Below are 16,180 nucleotides of genomic sequence, written 5' to 3' on the forward strand. Positions count from 1 at the left end.
TTTCTCAATTACTTCAGCAGTTATACATGTACAGTAAAGAGTTTTATCACATATATCTGTGACCAAAGCCTGATGATAACCAAATGAGACATATGCCAAGTCAGGGAAAGAAGAGTTCAAAAGATAATGACAGATTGTGAATACAACTGCTGTCAAACCTAAGGTCTTTAGTATGTTCAAAAGACACTCATGCAACATATAACATTGTATCATAGGATAATGAAAAAATGTTCAATATTGATGCCCAGCCATGTCTGTGGTTCAGCTCTCAGAATACTTCTAGGGGATTTTTAGTGGTTTAGAACCATACTGGGACATGGCTATTTCATAAATGCAATTCTGCATATTGGACAAAAGTCATTGATCAAAAGGAAAAGTATCTTATCCCATGTCTTGCTAAAAGCTTAAAAAAAGCTTCTTCTTTTTTATTTGTATCCATACTCCATACTATTGCTGATTACCATCAAGTAAAGGATGGATGGTTGTAGACCTCAAATCCTTTAGGAAAAGTAGCAGCTTGCAAAGGATTTTTCTCCATAGTGTTTCTTATGGCAAAGAAGCTGCATTATCATAGCATGATTCTCAGGCCTTTAAAAAAAGGAATATCAAGAAAAAAACTACTTTAATTGCCAACTTTTTCACAGTACAAAAGAGTAATAACATGCAACTCTCAAGAACTAATTCTCACATAGAACATTAAGCTTGAGCTTGAACAGAAGTAAAATTGCTGCCTACTATTGAGTATCCAAGTAAATATTATTATTTAAACTTTAGTCAGTAAAAAAATGGTAAAAAAGAACTTTTTATTATCCAACCTCTTCTAACATATCAGACTTTGAATTGATATATCAGTTAATTTTTAATTTCAATAATGATAGTAACGAAACAATTCCTTCATCTAATTTTTTCAATACAAATATAAAACTGTAGAACATGTATAACTTGTCTCATTCAGTTATCATTAGGCTTTGGTGTGTATAATTGTGAAATGAGGAAACTCAGTTCTATTTTTCAACTCAGCTCTGCATACCTATATTGTAATCCATAAATAATATTTCACTTAAAATGAAAGCAGCAGCAGTACCAAGTATTGTCTCATCAAGATTATTTGTTTATATTAAAAATGAGAAAAAATAAAGTAAAAGAAATGCAGTAGCAAAGCTTTAATCTATTTTCAGTTTCTTATGGATGAGTTCATCAATTTCTTGTCTTGTAATAATAAAAATTACGGCTCTCAGCACCATGCACGTCTTTCCCCCCAAGTAAGCTTATTATCTTCATGAAATATGTCTGGTTACTGTGTAGCTCTGTGACCATTTATAATGACTCTTCTTGTTTCTAAGAATAAGATAATCGTACAAGTGGGGATCTTAGAAACTGAAATGTCAGTTTTCGAAATTGTGAACTTGGTATGTTTTTTCAAGAAAGGATTTGGTGACTCGAGTAGTTTTTATTTCAATAACAATACTATATCAGAAACCACATAACAAATTATGACTGGATGCATTTCAAAAATGAGATCATAGTATCATATGCTGGTTGTGTATTAGCCTTTCCCATCAAACTTAAAATTAAGAAAATCAACATAACGTTTTCCAGGTTTCAACATAAAAATATTGGTTTTGTGAAGTATTTAAATTAGCACACATCTAATTATATACTTACAAAGACTAATTTTCCATGGAATTTTTTTAAAATTTATTTTGAGACAGCTCTAGGTTTCAATGCATAATCCTTGAAGCACGTCTATAAAACTTAACATAATCTACCTCAAGTCCCCAACCTCACATCCACTTTTTGAAAATGATTTATTGAATCAAAGACTTTAAAAGGTGCTCACAACTTTCTCAACAAAACATGGAACATAAAAAACCACTTTTGCTCTGAATTTTTCTACAAATGGTCAATTTATCAGATTTACTTAACTTTCATGTGAGATCCTTCTAAGTTCCAAAGCATTAGTTTAGATACAAAATTATTTGATGCCATTGGAGGTGGATTATATTGATTAAAGTATACAAAGTGATGTACCAAACCACTAAATAAATCATCAGCAAGTTAGAAGGAAAGATAAATATTCCTAACATATGATCGAATGAGAAGGTAGCCATTACCCTTTGTGAAGATTTTCTCTGCATGGCTCCTGATTTGTCCAGCAGTCTTGGTTCCTATTATCCTATATGCTCTGTACAACCGAATCAAAACACCAAAAAAGAAAAAGGAGAGGGGAAGACAGGAAGAAAAAGAGATTCCAATTAACATTAAGAAAGAAAAAGGTCAGCAGCTGACATCAAATTTCTCAATTCTGAGTTTGGATATACTTCGATTTTAATTGGCAATCTAAACTGAACATATGCATCAGATGAAATGCCAAAAGAATAAAAGCATGACTTGCATTAAATAATGGGATAATTGGTTGCATGACTTGCATCTAAGATCATAATTTCATCCCAAGCATAAATTATACAATAAGTGCAAAGGGATACTTGTACATTATATTCCTACAAATCTAGCCTGGGCATTTGAATTTGAAATAACAGAAAGCATAGTCACAAGAATTAGTTGACAAGAATCAAAGCATTTAGAAGACAGATTGTACACTAAGGTTTCATAAACCAGATTTGGGATGAGCTACTTCGAAGGCAACGATATGATGGTGAAACTAAGCTTTCATGATAAATATAGAACCACAATCCCATTGAGACATTTGAAGGAGTAGGTTTCAGTAGAGGAAATTCTAAGCCGCCATCATCCAAGTTATACATAACTATCTTTGAAGTTGATGCCACCGCCATAAGAAGAGTATTTCCCCAGATATATAACGGGTGTAACTCAGCACCAGTAAGCAGTGAGTGACAGTGGATGGTGGCTAATCTAGTCCAAGATTGAGGCATTCCATATTCCTTCAGCAGCCACACAGACCAATGAGTTTTCTCATGGCTGCAACAAAATGCAAGACAGTTCTTCAGCACACATAAGTGTGGGAAGATGAAGGATTTATTTTCCGGAGCCTTGAGGTTGAGGGGCAGAGAAAACTCACTACAAGTCTCCTTCACCAAGTCAAGGGAAAGAACCAAGCCATGCCAATGAATCCAATTAAGAGTGGCGGTGCCAGGCACAAATACCCCTTTACCATCACCAATTATCCATTTAAAGGTGGTATCTTGAATGATTCTCCTCGAAGGGTTTGGACAAAATGTATAAATTCTGGTTTCAAATTTAAGCAGTTCCTGTTTATGTATCTGTTCTACAACCGCAACAAACTTGTACTCGTCATTTACATGATCATATCCGAAGCCGCAAACTCCTATGGAACCCCGAATTTCCAGCGGTTGGGATGTCAATCCAATACAGGGATTCCACAGCATGATACAGTTATCCATGACATTGTCTTGCAAGCACAACAATCCGTTGCAAGAGCCAATAATTTCGTGGCTACTTTTTCCCGCGAAGCGAACGACTTCAGTAGGTTGGGAAGGGTTCTCGAACAAAGATCGTACCGAGAAATCTCCGAATTTTTTGTATTTGTAGAACCAACAACCATGATAAACAACTCGTGGATAGCTAAAACTTGGATCAGCCGCGATTAAACGAACATGATCGTTGGCGAACTGGGAGCTGGAAATTAAGGTTCTCCATGAACTGCACACACTTTGAAACCTAAGCAGCGACCTCGCCGGAAGCCTCAGCAATATTTCTCTGATGAGTTCATCCGGAAGGACTGAAAGCGGCTCCGATGGCGTTACCGTTGAAGGCAGAAGCCGTTTCAGGCGGTTTCTGGTGACTCTCAAACGCTTCCTATTCCTCTTCACATAATCACTAGGCTGCGTCATAGCTACTTGAAAGAGAGATTAACGCTATTTGGATTTCGGCGGAAGTTGGGGGCGAATGGCGATGGCGCAAAAACGTTGCCTCACGAAAGCTCGGCGCTATTTATTTCTTCCGGTTCCTTTCCCGCGATATAACGCCAACGCCTGCGTCTTGAGTTTTGAAAATAGAGATTCAAATTAATATATCTCACTATCTCTTTAATCTCTGTATTTAAAAGAAACAAAAATCTATCTATTTAAGAATCAAATCTTAAAATTGGTTGTTTGTGCTCTATGTGAATTTATATTTTTTTTAAAGATATTTTTTACATAATAAATAAATAAATAAATATTTTTATCTTATTTTATCCAAACATAATTGATAAATAATAAAATCTTTTTATATGAAATATCTAAATAAAAATCTCTTTTACTTTTTATAAAAGATCTTTTAAAAAAGATATTAAAAAATATATCTTTTAAAAATAACGGTCAAACAAACACTTAATAATAAAAGTAAAAAAATCTAAAAAAATAAAAAAATTCTTTTTAAAAAATTATAATTTACATCTTTTTTAAAAAATATTATAAAAAAATTTATACATAATAAATAAACAAAAATATTTTTATATTATTTTATCTAAATATAATTAATAGATAAAAAACTTTTTTATATGAGATATCTAAATATAAATTTTTTTTAATAAAAAATCTTTCATAAAAAAATAACTTAAAAAATATTTTTTTAAAAACTCGCTTAAATAAATCCTAAACTTTTTAGTAGATCAAATTTAGTGGCTATTTTTTTTTTCCACAACCCACGTTCTTAGTACTTATAGTAATTAACTAATTATCTTTTCTCCGCGCATTTTTTGCCATCATTTTTGTTGCTCTTTAATTGTTTTCCCTGCTGAATCATTGACATGCATATAAATGGCTAATAAATATATTTTATATATATATACATATATTTAGTTAATAAGGCTATTATAAAAAAAATAAAGTGCAATTTAACATGCATAAGCATTTAAGCATAACTCTTACTATAATTAAATAATATATATTTTAATTCAATTAATTTAAATATACGTTATTTGAATCAATTTAAGCATAACTCTTACTATAACATTTTTGAATCAATTTATCAAAAATTTCTCTTCATTTCTTTCTTTCATCTTAAATATTTTTATTTTAAATCTAACATTTTTATCTATTATTTATATTTTATTTTAATATCAAATATAATAATTTATTAATATTTGCTTGCAATTTATTATTTAATAATTTAATACACCATCAATTATATAATTGTGAATATTACTTTAATTTATTAAAAAACACAATCTTATTCTTTTTTTATTTTAACTATTTCTGTATTTCATAACATACTCACCGATTACTCTTTCATTCTTTCATTCTGTAATATTTTTTCTCCGATAATGCATTATTTTTACTTTTGAAATTTTTTTATAATAAAATATTATTATTTATTATTATATTCTATCTCTACAAAATTACAAACTAGTGTTATTAATGATCAAAATATTCAGTATTAATATTAAGAGAAAAGCTCTGCATACAAGTCATTAGGGCTTGTATGCTTTACAAGTTAATTAACGAATAAATCCTAAAAACGCGATGCAAGATCTACGTTCTTCTTCTTCTTCCTCTTCCTCTTCTTCTTCTTCTTTTATTTCGTTTCTTGCCTTCTCTTTCTCCTTCTTTTTCTTCTTGCACGTTCTTCTTCCTCTTCCTCTTCCTCTTCTTTTTCTTTTCTTTCGTTTCTTGCCTTCTCTTTCTCTTTCTTCTTCTTCTTGCTGCACGTTCTTCTTCCTCTTTCTGTTCTTCTTATTCATTTACGTGCTTTTCTCTCTGTTTTATTTCTTCGTTATTCTCGATTTCCATTTTTTTTACATTAAGCTCTGAAATCGTTTTTGAAGAAGAAGAAGCAACAGAAGATGAGGAGAAGAAAGATAAAGAGTTCTAAAATATACATAAGGTGTACTTCAACGAATTTTGGGTATATTTCTTAAATCCTTTGGGTGTATTTTTGTAATCCTTTGGTGTAATTCTGTAATCCTTTGGGTGTATTTCTATAATCGTTTGGGTGAATTCTTGTAACCGTTTGGGTGTATTTCTGTAATTCTTTAGGTGTATTTCTGTAATCGTTTTGGTGTATTTCTGAAGTTCCATTATCTTCAAATTTGGCAAGAAAATTGTTTTTATGGAGGAAGAAGAAGAAGAGTCGTTCATAATGCATGATGAGTAACGCGCTTTGGAAATAGGAAGTTATTGAATAACGTGCGTTTTATTTACTCTTGAATGTGGAAGTGTGTAATGCGTTAATTAAGTGTAATGCGTGTGTTTTATTGGACTTGTAAGACTTGTAAGCCAAAAAGACTTGTATGTGTAGCAGGCCTCTAATATGAATCTATTCGAGTTTAGAATTTCGGGAAGCTAAATTACACAAGAAATACAAGAGTCAAATGGCAGATTACAAGTATTTGAACAGGGCTTCATCTCTCTTAAATGATATAAGCATCGAAGTGAGGTGTTTTTAGAATTTGGTTGAATTAGTCCCACATTACTTAGGATAGCAAATGGAGTGGGTAGCATAGACTATAAATATGAAGCTAAGTTCTCCATATTTTTTTGCATCAGTCGAAAACACTTAAAGCTTGTATCTGACTTTTCTTTTCCTCTATACCTTTTGATTAGAGAGTGTTGTGAGGTGTAGTTAAATATTTGCTTTGAGAGTGTGGGTGTACTGGGATGCCAGTATTAGAGAGAAAGAAGTCTATGTGTTGTAACAATTTTCACATAGTGATATTCTATGTGTTGTAACAATTTTCACATAATGATATTCTCCGATTGTCATTTGACAACGGCCGTGGTTTTTTCTCCCGTACTTGGAGTTTCCACATTAAATTCTTGTGTTGTGATTGTGCCTATTTATTTCTCTGTGAAAGATATTTTCTCAAGGGGAAATGGTGTATTATTCCCAACAGGTGCAATGGTTTATTTAGATCCAGAGCTTTAAGTCCTTGCAATTCCTTCCCTGCCTCTATCAAGCCTATTGCCTGTTCAATTCAATAAATAAAGGGTTATGCTCCAGCCACCCAAAAAAGGTATCCAGGGACAATAGAATCTCAAGGATCCAAGTTACAAAGCAAAAGGAAATGCTTGCCTGTGCAGCACTGCTTGATGGTTCTCCCTCACTGGCACTGCAATTACATGGCCTATATAGCACTGCAATTACATGGCCTATATAGCAGCAATAATTAATCAATTTCCATGACTCAAGGAATGAAGATTAGCAGCAAGAGAGTACATTACATGGCAAGACAACCTTGGTACCGAAGCAACAACCAAAGATCATATAAAGCAAAGAAAAGAAAAGAAATGAACCTGCTTTTTTCTTGTATCAAAAGAACTTGAATTAATAACCTTCAACCTCTACAAAAACTTAGTAACCAATTATCAAAGACTCAAAACAGTATCAAATCCGTTCCACAAAATCAAAATTAATATCACAACACCAACAAACAAGAAGAATCTGAATAATGACATCAAAAAATAAAAAATAACCTAGACTAATTAATTCTAACATATCAATTTCAGGTCATTTACAACCACAAAGAACTATCAAAAGCCTGAAATAAACTCACTCTTGGGCAATAACTTAGCACATACTAATAACATCAATGAGTTTATACTTTAAACTGTATCAGCAGAGTAATGAGATAGTTTTTCTAATGAACAAAGTGGATGAAAGATAGTAGTAAAAGTAAAGAAAGTGGACTCAGAAAGTGTTAGAATCACCAATTCACCATTATATGTGCTCTTTCTGAGTTGAAGTCCAAGTAGTAGCATTTAGTGTTATGTCAAACTTATTAAATGGCTTTCAAGTTGTAGCTTCTTAAAAGGTTCAGAGATTTCACTCATATTCCCTTACAATTTTGCTAACTTTCCTAACTTTCCCTTACAATTTTCATCAACAAGTAGGACAAATCTTAAAATGCTAATAATTATTACCTGTTCCAAAGTTGGTCTTGACTCAATCTGGCTCCCTTTGCTAAGAATATAGACAAACATGGATAACCACTCTAGCCTAAATTTTTGTAATCTGCCAAATTCAGTTTATCAAACAAATCAGATACCTCAACACATTTTCATAGGAATGAAATCTTAATAATATATTCTCCAAATCTTTCACAGCCATCATTGCTTTTTTAATTAGCTTTTGATATATATATATATTAGTAATAGACAATAACAACTACTATCAAAGTAATTAACTACTACTATCCCATGTTGAAGGTTCCTCAATAATAATGTAAAGTCAAAAATTAACTATATCCCTCTTCTAATGCTAAATATCTAGTTCTAATTATTATTGTCGAAACATTGAGACAAAGAATGAAGGGAGCCTGGGAATATAAACCTAGCTAGAAAACGAACTATTGCTTACTTTGTTAGTCAAATTATTTTGATTCGGAATCAGGCATAAAACGAATAGAGGATCCTAAGAAATTTCATTAGTTAAAAATTGTTTGTATAAAAAACAGAGAGAAGAAAATCTTAATATATATATAGAGAGAAAGAGAGTAACCTTCTGCTCTTTCAGGAGAGAAATTTGTGCTTTCAGTTTGATGGACAAGAAGGAGAAACAACTAGATAACAGGGGAATGGATTATCAGTGAGGTAAATTATTAATCCAACATCATAACCAAAGTCATTATCATCAGTGAGGTTTTCAACATATCATATCTTGAATGATCACAAAATAAAGAAGTGCGTGCATAGCTAATAGCCATCGGAGTTGCCTAGGATCTGATCTTGATAAGAACGCTTAGCTTGTTCAAAAATAAAAAATAATCATGGACAGATCGGAGTACAATATAATGATGACTTAAATATGGCTATGGATACCAACGAAATATTTGGCATGGTCCCTAGAAATATGCTTCAACATGAAATCTAAGGTAATAATAAAAATGACCATGGTCTAAGTTTCCCCAAAAACATTAACAATATATATCCATACAGCATTTTGAAAATATTTGGCCTGGCCATTAAGGTAAAATTCGACTGACCGAATCTTGAACCAACCCCTTGACACCTTGCTGAGAAAGCCAAGGTTTCCCTCACAGTCATTTCTCCAATATGAACATCATTCTGGCTAATGTATATTGCAGTTCTTTGAGGTACAAACTCATTCATTTCATGGCCATTATAGGTAACTCCGCCACTGCAACATATTTTTCAGCCAAAAATGGATCTAAGGTGAGCAATAATCATGGTTTGGTTAGATTATCTGATTGATGCATACATGAAGAAAAACATGAAAGAAGCACTTTAACCTTAAGATCCAGACCAAGTCACCAAGCTTTCCTGCCAGAGCCAAAAGAAGTGTGGTTTTTCCAGAACTTGGAGGGCCTAAAAGCAATGTCATCCCGAAAATGAAAACAAAATGTAGTGGTGAATAGGAAGATGAATAAAGTTTGAGCTTCAGGATTTCAACTAATCCTATCTTCTTACCTACAAGGTCTTACAATTCCACTAGTATCTTTAAGAATGGTCACTTGCTTCTTTTGGCTTGAAAGGATATGAAGATAATTTAAATAACTTTGGAAGATTAAAAATTTCAGAATAAGTACAAATCTTACACAAACTAAAACCAACAACAATCTGGATTGAAGCATCAAAGGAAAGAGAGATTTAGAAATCACACGTGGTTTACCTCAACTATATTAACAATGAAGTTAAAAAACGTGGATAAGGCTCTGCTGCCAACATGAGCTTCTGCCTCAACATTTAGATGCTCAAACCTGGCTTCAATTGTTGGAATATGGATTCCAACTGCAGAAAATATTCAAAGGAACGTTTTGCAATTTAAAACTGTTGAAGAAAATAAAAGAGAAGACAAGCTTTAACAATGGATATTATATTAACTATCAATTCTTTCCCTCAGCTTCAACAGAAACTTCTCATTATCCTCTTCAGCAGTACCTACCAACCTTTGCAACACTTTCTTTCTTTCAAGAGTTCCAATATCAGTGACATCAATCTCACTCACCTCACCATTGGATGCAGTTAACAAGCCTCTCTTTAAATTCTTACCAATTTTCTTTTTTTTCTTTTAAATATTCAACTATGTGATATATTCATAAAAAATATATCTCTTTAATATTCATGAATAATAAATAACTTATGTCATCAGGTTAATTTCTTAGAAGTTCATATTATTCTTTAACAAGACTAGTTGGTTAAGTTTGTTAGTCGATGAACGTTTCTAAATAATTATTCCCGAGGAGTGCTAGAGGACTAATATAAAAAAGTGAGAGTTGGCAAAAAACATGACAAATGCGACTGTTGGTCATAAAATAGGGTCTAGAACTACAAGGGGTATCTAGATAATTAAGAATATAAAAGCTCTTTTTCTTTGTTACATGGCTTATCGTTTTGTTTGTTAAAATCTCCTTTCAACTCTTCCATTTGTTTTTTAAGCTCCAATTCTTTAATACTCAGCAAGAACAGATAACTTATATCACCAGGTTGGTACCTCAGAAGTTCATATTATTTCTTTGACCATCAAGAGAGAAAACAAATGTATCAATACATCATTTTGCCCACTTCCTAGTTCCTAGTATGTTGATCATTGAAAGCTGGTAATCATTTATTTATCACAAGAAATAAAAAATAAAAAATAAAAATGTATTAATTTTGATTTTGTTTAGTCATAAAAGAATCATTTATGACCATGAATCCATAATTTGAAGATGCCAATACTATGGCATGCATCATTCATGCACCACTTATCAGCATATTTCATCTGGTTCAACTGGTAAAGCATCCAGTTTTGTATTCAACAAACAACAAAAACAAAGCCTTGTCCCACTAAGTGGGGTCGGCTACATGAATCAAACGACGCCATTACAGAGAAACCGTTTACATGTAGATCTCGTTTGACCACTTCATGGATGGTCTTCTTAGGTCTTCCTCTGCCTTTCGCCCTTTGTCCATCTTCCATCTCATCCACCCTCCTGACTGAATGTTCTATCGGTCTTCTTCTCACATGTCCAAACCACCTGAGACGCGATTCAACCATCTTTTCCACAATGGGTGCTACTCCAACTCTCTCTCTTATATCTTCATTCCTTATTTTATCCAATCGCGTATGACCACTCATCCATCTCAACATCTTCATCTCTGCCACACTCAACTTATGTTCGTGCTCCCCATTAGCCGCCCAACACTCCGTACCATACAGCATAGCCGGTCTTATAGCGGTGCGATAGAATTTACCTTTAAGTTTTAAAGGCACTTTTTTGTCGCATATAAAACCAGATGCACTCCACCATTTTGACCAACCTGCTTGGATCCTATGATTTACATCATGTTCAATTTCTCCATTATCCTGTATGGTGTACCCAATATACTTAAAACTTTTAACTTTTCGTAGGATGTTTTCTCCAATCTTCACCTCTATATTGGAGTTTTCCCTTCTCAGACTGAACTTACATTCCATATATTTCGTCTTGCTACGGCTTATGCGCAGACCATACACTTCTGTAGCTTCTCTCCATAACTCAAACTTCTTATTTAGGTCTTCTCTTGACTCTCCCATAAGGACGATATCATCGGCAAAAAGCATGCACCATGGCATAGGCTCTTGGATGTGCTCTATGAGTACTTCCAAGACTAATGTGAAAAGGTATGGACTTAAGGATGATCCCTGGTGTAATCCTATACCAATAGAAAATTCCTCTATCGCACCACCTTGAGTCTTCACACTAGTTGTGGCCCCATCATACATGTCTTTAATTGCCCGAATATATGCGATCCTTACTCTCCTCTTTTCTAAAACCTTCCATAAGACCTCCCTTGGTACCCTATCATACGCTTTTTCCAAATTAATAAACACCATATGTAGATCCCTTTTATTACTACGATACCTCTCCATCATCCTTCTTAATAGGTATATCGCTTCAGTGGTAGATCTGCCTGGCATAAATCCAAATTGGTTCTCTGTTACTTGTGTCTCTTTTCTCAACCTCCGTTCTATCATCCTTTCCCATAACTTCATAGTATGACTCATAAGTTTAATCCCTCTATAGTTTCCGCAACTTTGTATATCCCCCTTATTCTTGTAGATAGGTACCAAGGTGCTCTTTCTCCACTCATCAGGCATCTTCTTTGACCCTAAAATCTCATTAAAAAGCTTGGTTAACCAGTTGATGCCTTTTTCTCCAAGACCCTTCCAAACCTCAATCGGGATATTATCAGGTCCTACTGCCCTGCCATTTTCCATCTGCTTTAGAGCTTCTTTTACCTCGAAGTCTCGAATCCTTCGATAGTAGTAAAAGTTTTGATCTTCTTCCCTTGTACATAATCGACCAAGGCTCGGAAGAGTCTTCTGTCCCTCATTAAATAACTCGTAGAAGTAGCTCTTCCACCTTTCATTAATCTTCTCCTCTTGAGCCAACACCTCTCCATCCTTATCCTTTATGCACTTAACCTGATCCAAATCTCTCGTTCTTCTTTCCCGGCTCTTTGTAATTCTATATATACCTTTTTCTCCTTCTTTCGTGCCCAAAGACTGGTAGAGACTCTCATATGCTCTTGTTCTTGCTTCACTTACAGCCACTTTTGTCTCTTTCTTAGCCGCCTTATATTTTTCCCAGTTATCTGCATTGCGGCATAAAGACCACTCTTTAAAGCATTCCCTTTTTATCTTTATCTTTTCTTGTATACTCGCATTCCACCACCAGGACTCCTTGTCTCTTGGTCCTATTCCTTTAGATTCACCAAAACTTTCTTTCGCTGTTCTTCTAATAACTTCTGCCATCTCCCTCCACATCTCTTTCGCGCTTCCATTCCCATCCCACTTTGCCTCTTCTCCTACCCGTCTTATGAAGCTTTTTGTTCCTCACCTTTCATCCGCCACCACCTCGTCCTTGGGTTCTTCGTATGATGTCTTTTCTTCAACTTTTACTCAACGCGAAAATCCATGACGAGCACCCTATGTTGTGTTGTCAAACTCTCTCCCGGAATAATTTTACAGTTAATGCAAAATTTTCGGTCGATTCTCCTCAACAAGAAGAAGTCGATTTGAGAGCTTGTCATGCCACTCTTATAGGTTATAAGATGTTCGTCTCTCTTTTTAAAACATGTATTTGCGATGAGAAGATCAAAGGTTGAGGAAAAGTCCAAAATAGTTTTACCCTCGGCATTGATTACCCCGAAACCATGGCCTCTGTGAATACTCCCATATCCAGTCACTTCTCTCCCAACATGGCCATTTAAATCTCCTCCTAAGAAAATCTTGTCTCCCAAAGGTATGCCTTGAACCAAACTCTCTAGATCCTCCCAAAACCTAATCTTGTATTGTTCGTCTGAACCCACTTGCGGTGCATAGGCGCTAATCACATGAAAAACACCTCCCTCCACCACAAGTTTGATAGAGATGATCCGATCTCCCACCCTCTTAACATCCACTACGTCCTTCTTCCACTGCTTATCCACAATTATTCCAACCTCATTCCTATTCTTCACTTTTCCTGTATACCAAAGTTTGAAACCAGAAGTATCCAACTCCCTAGTCTTTGCACCAACCCATTTCGTTTCTTGTAGGCACATAATGTTAATCTTCCTCCTTGTCATGGTGTCTACCACCTCCATGGACTTTCCTGTTAGAGTGCTTATGTTCCATGTCCCAAATCTCAACCTTCTGTCGTTTTGACATTTACCTTTTACTTTGTGAACTAGCTTATTTACTCTCGTCCGTTCACGAAAACGCGAGAACCCTTGCTCATTTAACACTACATCCGGGCACCGATGCAGCGGCTCTTGCTTTGACACCGTACTCGAGCCATACAACGCGTTGCTTCCGGGCAACGACAAAAAATTAAAAGGAAATGGTACACATTAAATTACATATTACATTCTCTCCCCTTAATTTTACCCTAAAATAATAGGTTTGAATCTAAGATCAGATCTTCATCACAAGCATAAATTTACTGTAAGTGCAAAGGAACACTAGTAAATGATGGTGATTCCTACAAATCCAGCCTGGGCATGTGAATATGAAATTGGCAATAATCAAAACAGAAAGTATAATTTTGTAAAAAACTAGATAAATAATCACTGAATTAGAAAAGCAATAAGAAAGGATAAATTCTCAAAAGTCAAAACTCATAAAGAAGGCATAGGAGTTGACTAGAATCAAACCATTATTCAGAAGACAGCTTGTCCGTTAGGGTTTCATTAACTGAATTCGGGATGAGCTACTTGGAAGGTCAGGATCTGGTGGTGAAACTAAGCTTTCGTGATAAATAAAGACGTACAATCCTATTGAAGGAGTAGGTTTCAATACAGGAAATTCAAAGCTACCATTATCCAAATTAAACAGAACTATCTTTGAAGTTAATGCAACCGCCACAAGAATATTGTTTCCCCAGATATACAATGGACGAAAATGATAATTGGATAGACACGGATGGCAGGGGATGACGGCCAATTTAGTCCAAGATTTAGGCACTCCATACTCCTTCATGACCCACACGAACCAATGAGTTTTCTCATGATTAAAACAATATGCAAGGCAGTTCCTCAGCACACATAACTGTGGGAAGACGAAGGTTTTATCATCCGGATCATTGAGCGGCAGAGAAAACTCACTAAAAGTCTCCTTCACCAAGTCAAGGGAAAAAACCAAGCAACCCAGGATGGCATGGCTACGAATCCAATTAAGAGTGGCGGTGCCAGGAACAAATACCCCTTTACCATCACCCTTTATGCTGCTAAATGGGATACCTTGAATGGCTCTCTTGGAAGGGTTGCGACAAAATGTATAAATTCTAGTTGTATATTTCCCCGTGTGCTTTACAATCACAACAAACTTGTACTTGTCATTCACATGATCATAGCCGAAGCCGCGAACCGATAAGAAATTTCCACATTCCACTGATAGGGTTGTCAATAATCCAGTACAGGGATTCCACAACCTGACACAGGTGTTGAAGCCAACATCAAACAGCAAGCACAGCAATCCATTGCAAGAGCCAATAACCATGTAGTTACGTCTCTCCTCGAAGAGAACGACTTCCGTAGGTTTGGAAGAGTTCTCGATCAAGGAGCGTAAGGAGAAATCTCCGAATCCGTAGTGGCAACTATGATGATAAGCAACTCGTGGCCCACTCAAACTTGGATCCGCGGCGGTTGAATTTTGAAGATGGTCTTTGGCGAATTGGGAGCTGGAAATTAGGGATTTCCATGAACTGCACACTCTCCGTAACCGAAGCAGTGACCTTGCTGGAAGCCTCAGCAAAATTTCTCTGATGAGTTCATCCGGAAGAAACGGCAGCGGCTGCGATTGCGTTACCGTCGAAGACAGCAGCCGTTTCGGGGCATTTATGGTGACTCTTAAAGGCTTCCTCTTCCTCTTCCTCTCCCTCTCGTAATAATCATGTGGCTGCTCCATAACAACTTGAAGAGAGGTTAGCGGCGGCCACGACGGCGAAAATATTTAGCTTCGCAAACTTGGAACTTACCCGACTATTTCCATTTCCTATTTCTCTTTCCGTGGGTCACGTGACTACGTGTGCCTTTCTAAAAGAGTTAAATAACCAAACAAAATTCAAAAATTAATCCCACTCTTTTTTTTGCAACATAAAAGACTTGACTGCTTGAGCGAGTTTTTATGAAATTCCTTTTATAAAATAGAGTAATTTTATGTTTGAATAATTTATATAAAAATATTTTTTATTTATTTATAATATTAAAAGAAATTTTAAAGTAAAAAATTTAAAAAAAAAAGATGTAAATTTTAGTTTTTTTAAAAATTATAGTTTTTAATTCATCTACTGTTTTAAATTTTATTACTAAAATTTTGTCAAACATATTAAAACAATAAAAATATTTTTTATTAAAATTTTTTTTCTATAAACTTAATTTCAACCAAATAAATTTAAAATGAATTATCCATCTCGAGTAAGTAAGGGCAGGATGAGTATTCGTACATCCGGATAATGTTGTCATTTTTACTCAAAATTATTCATTATAGCTCTCATGACGTGACATGATCAAAACTTTATCACTCTCATATAATTCATTTGATTATGTCTCTCTTGAATTCAGTATATCATATTATTCAACAGCGAAATTTCAAATAAGTTTTTTCTCTTTATTTTACATGTTTAAATATCTTTAGTTTTTTTATTAATGGATTTGAGTCAAATTGATTCATGCCCTCTACATAAATCTAGTTTCATTTTTCTTTAAAATTTCTAATATAAAATTTGATGACAGAAAGAATTTGAATTGAATGCAAAGGTTGCAAGAAGAATGGATGGGTTAACTTCTGTGAT

The 16,180-nt window shown here is 34.5% G+C and overlaps 2 protein-coding genes across 2 annotated transcripts; both read right to left on the minus strand.

Moving 5' to 3' along the window:
* Positions 1-2,600: 2,600 nt before the first annotated feature.
* On the minus strand, positions 2,601-3,833 carry LOC112712781 (F-box/kelch-repeat protein At3g23880-like). Its single transcript, XM_025765700.1, has one exon. The coding sequence runs from the start codon at positions 3,831-3,833 to the stop codon at positions 2,601-2,603; it is 1,233 nt and encodes a 410-aa protein (XP_025621485.1).
* Positions 3,834-13,963: 10,130 nt separating this feature from the next.
* On the minus strand, positions 13,964-15,391 carry LOC112709907 (F-box/kelch-repeat protein At3g23880-like). The gene has a single exon (XM_025761900.3). It carries the CDS (start codon positions 15,292-15,294, stop codon positions 14,068-14,070), a length of 1,227 nt encoding a protein of 408 aa, XP_025617685.1. The 5' UTR covers positions 15,295-15,391; the 3' UTR covers positions 13,964-14,067.
* Between the last annotated feature and the right edge of the window lie 789 nt (positions 15,392-16,180).

The sequence above is a fragment of the Arachis hypogaea genome, chromosome 9, assembly GCF_003086295.3.
Source record: "Arachis hypogaea cultivar Tifrunner chromosome 9, arahy.Tifrunner.gnm2.J5K5, whole genome shotgun sequence".
Lineage (NCBI taxonomy): Eukaryota > Viridiplantae > Streptophyta > Magnoliopsida > Fabales > Fabaceae > Arachis > Arachis hypogaea.

Coding starts and splice junctions, on each gene's coding strand:
- LOC112712781 (XM_025765700.1), bottom strand. CDS start 3,833: ATGACGCAGCCTAGTGATTATGTGAAGAGGAATAGGAAGCGTTTGAGA.
- LOC112709907 (XM_025761900.3), bottom strand. CDS start 15,294: ATGGAGCAGCCACATGATTATTACGAGAGGGAGAGGAAGAGGAAGAGG.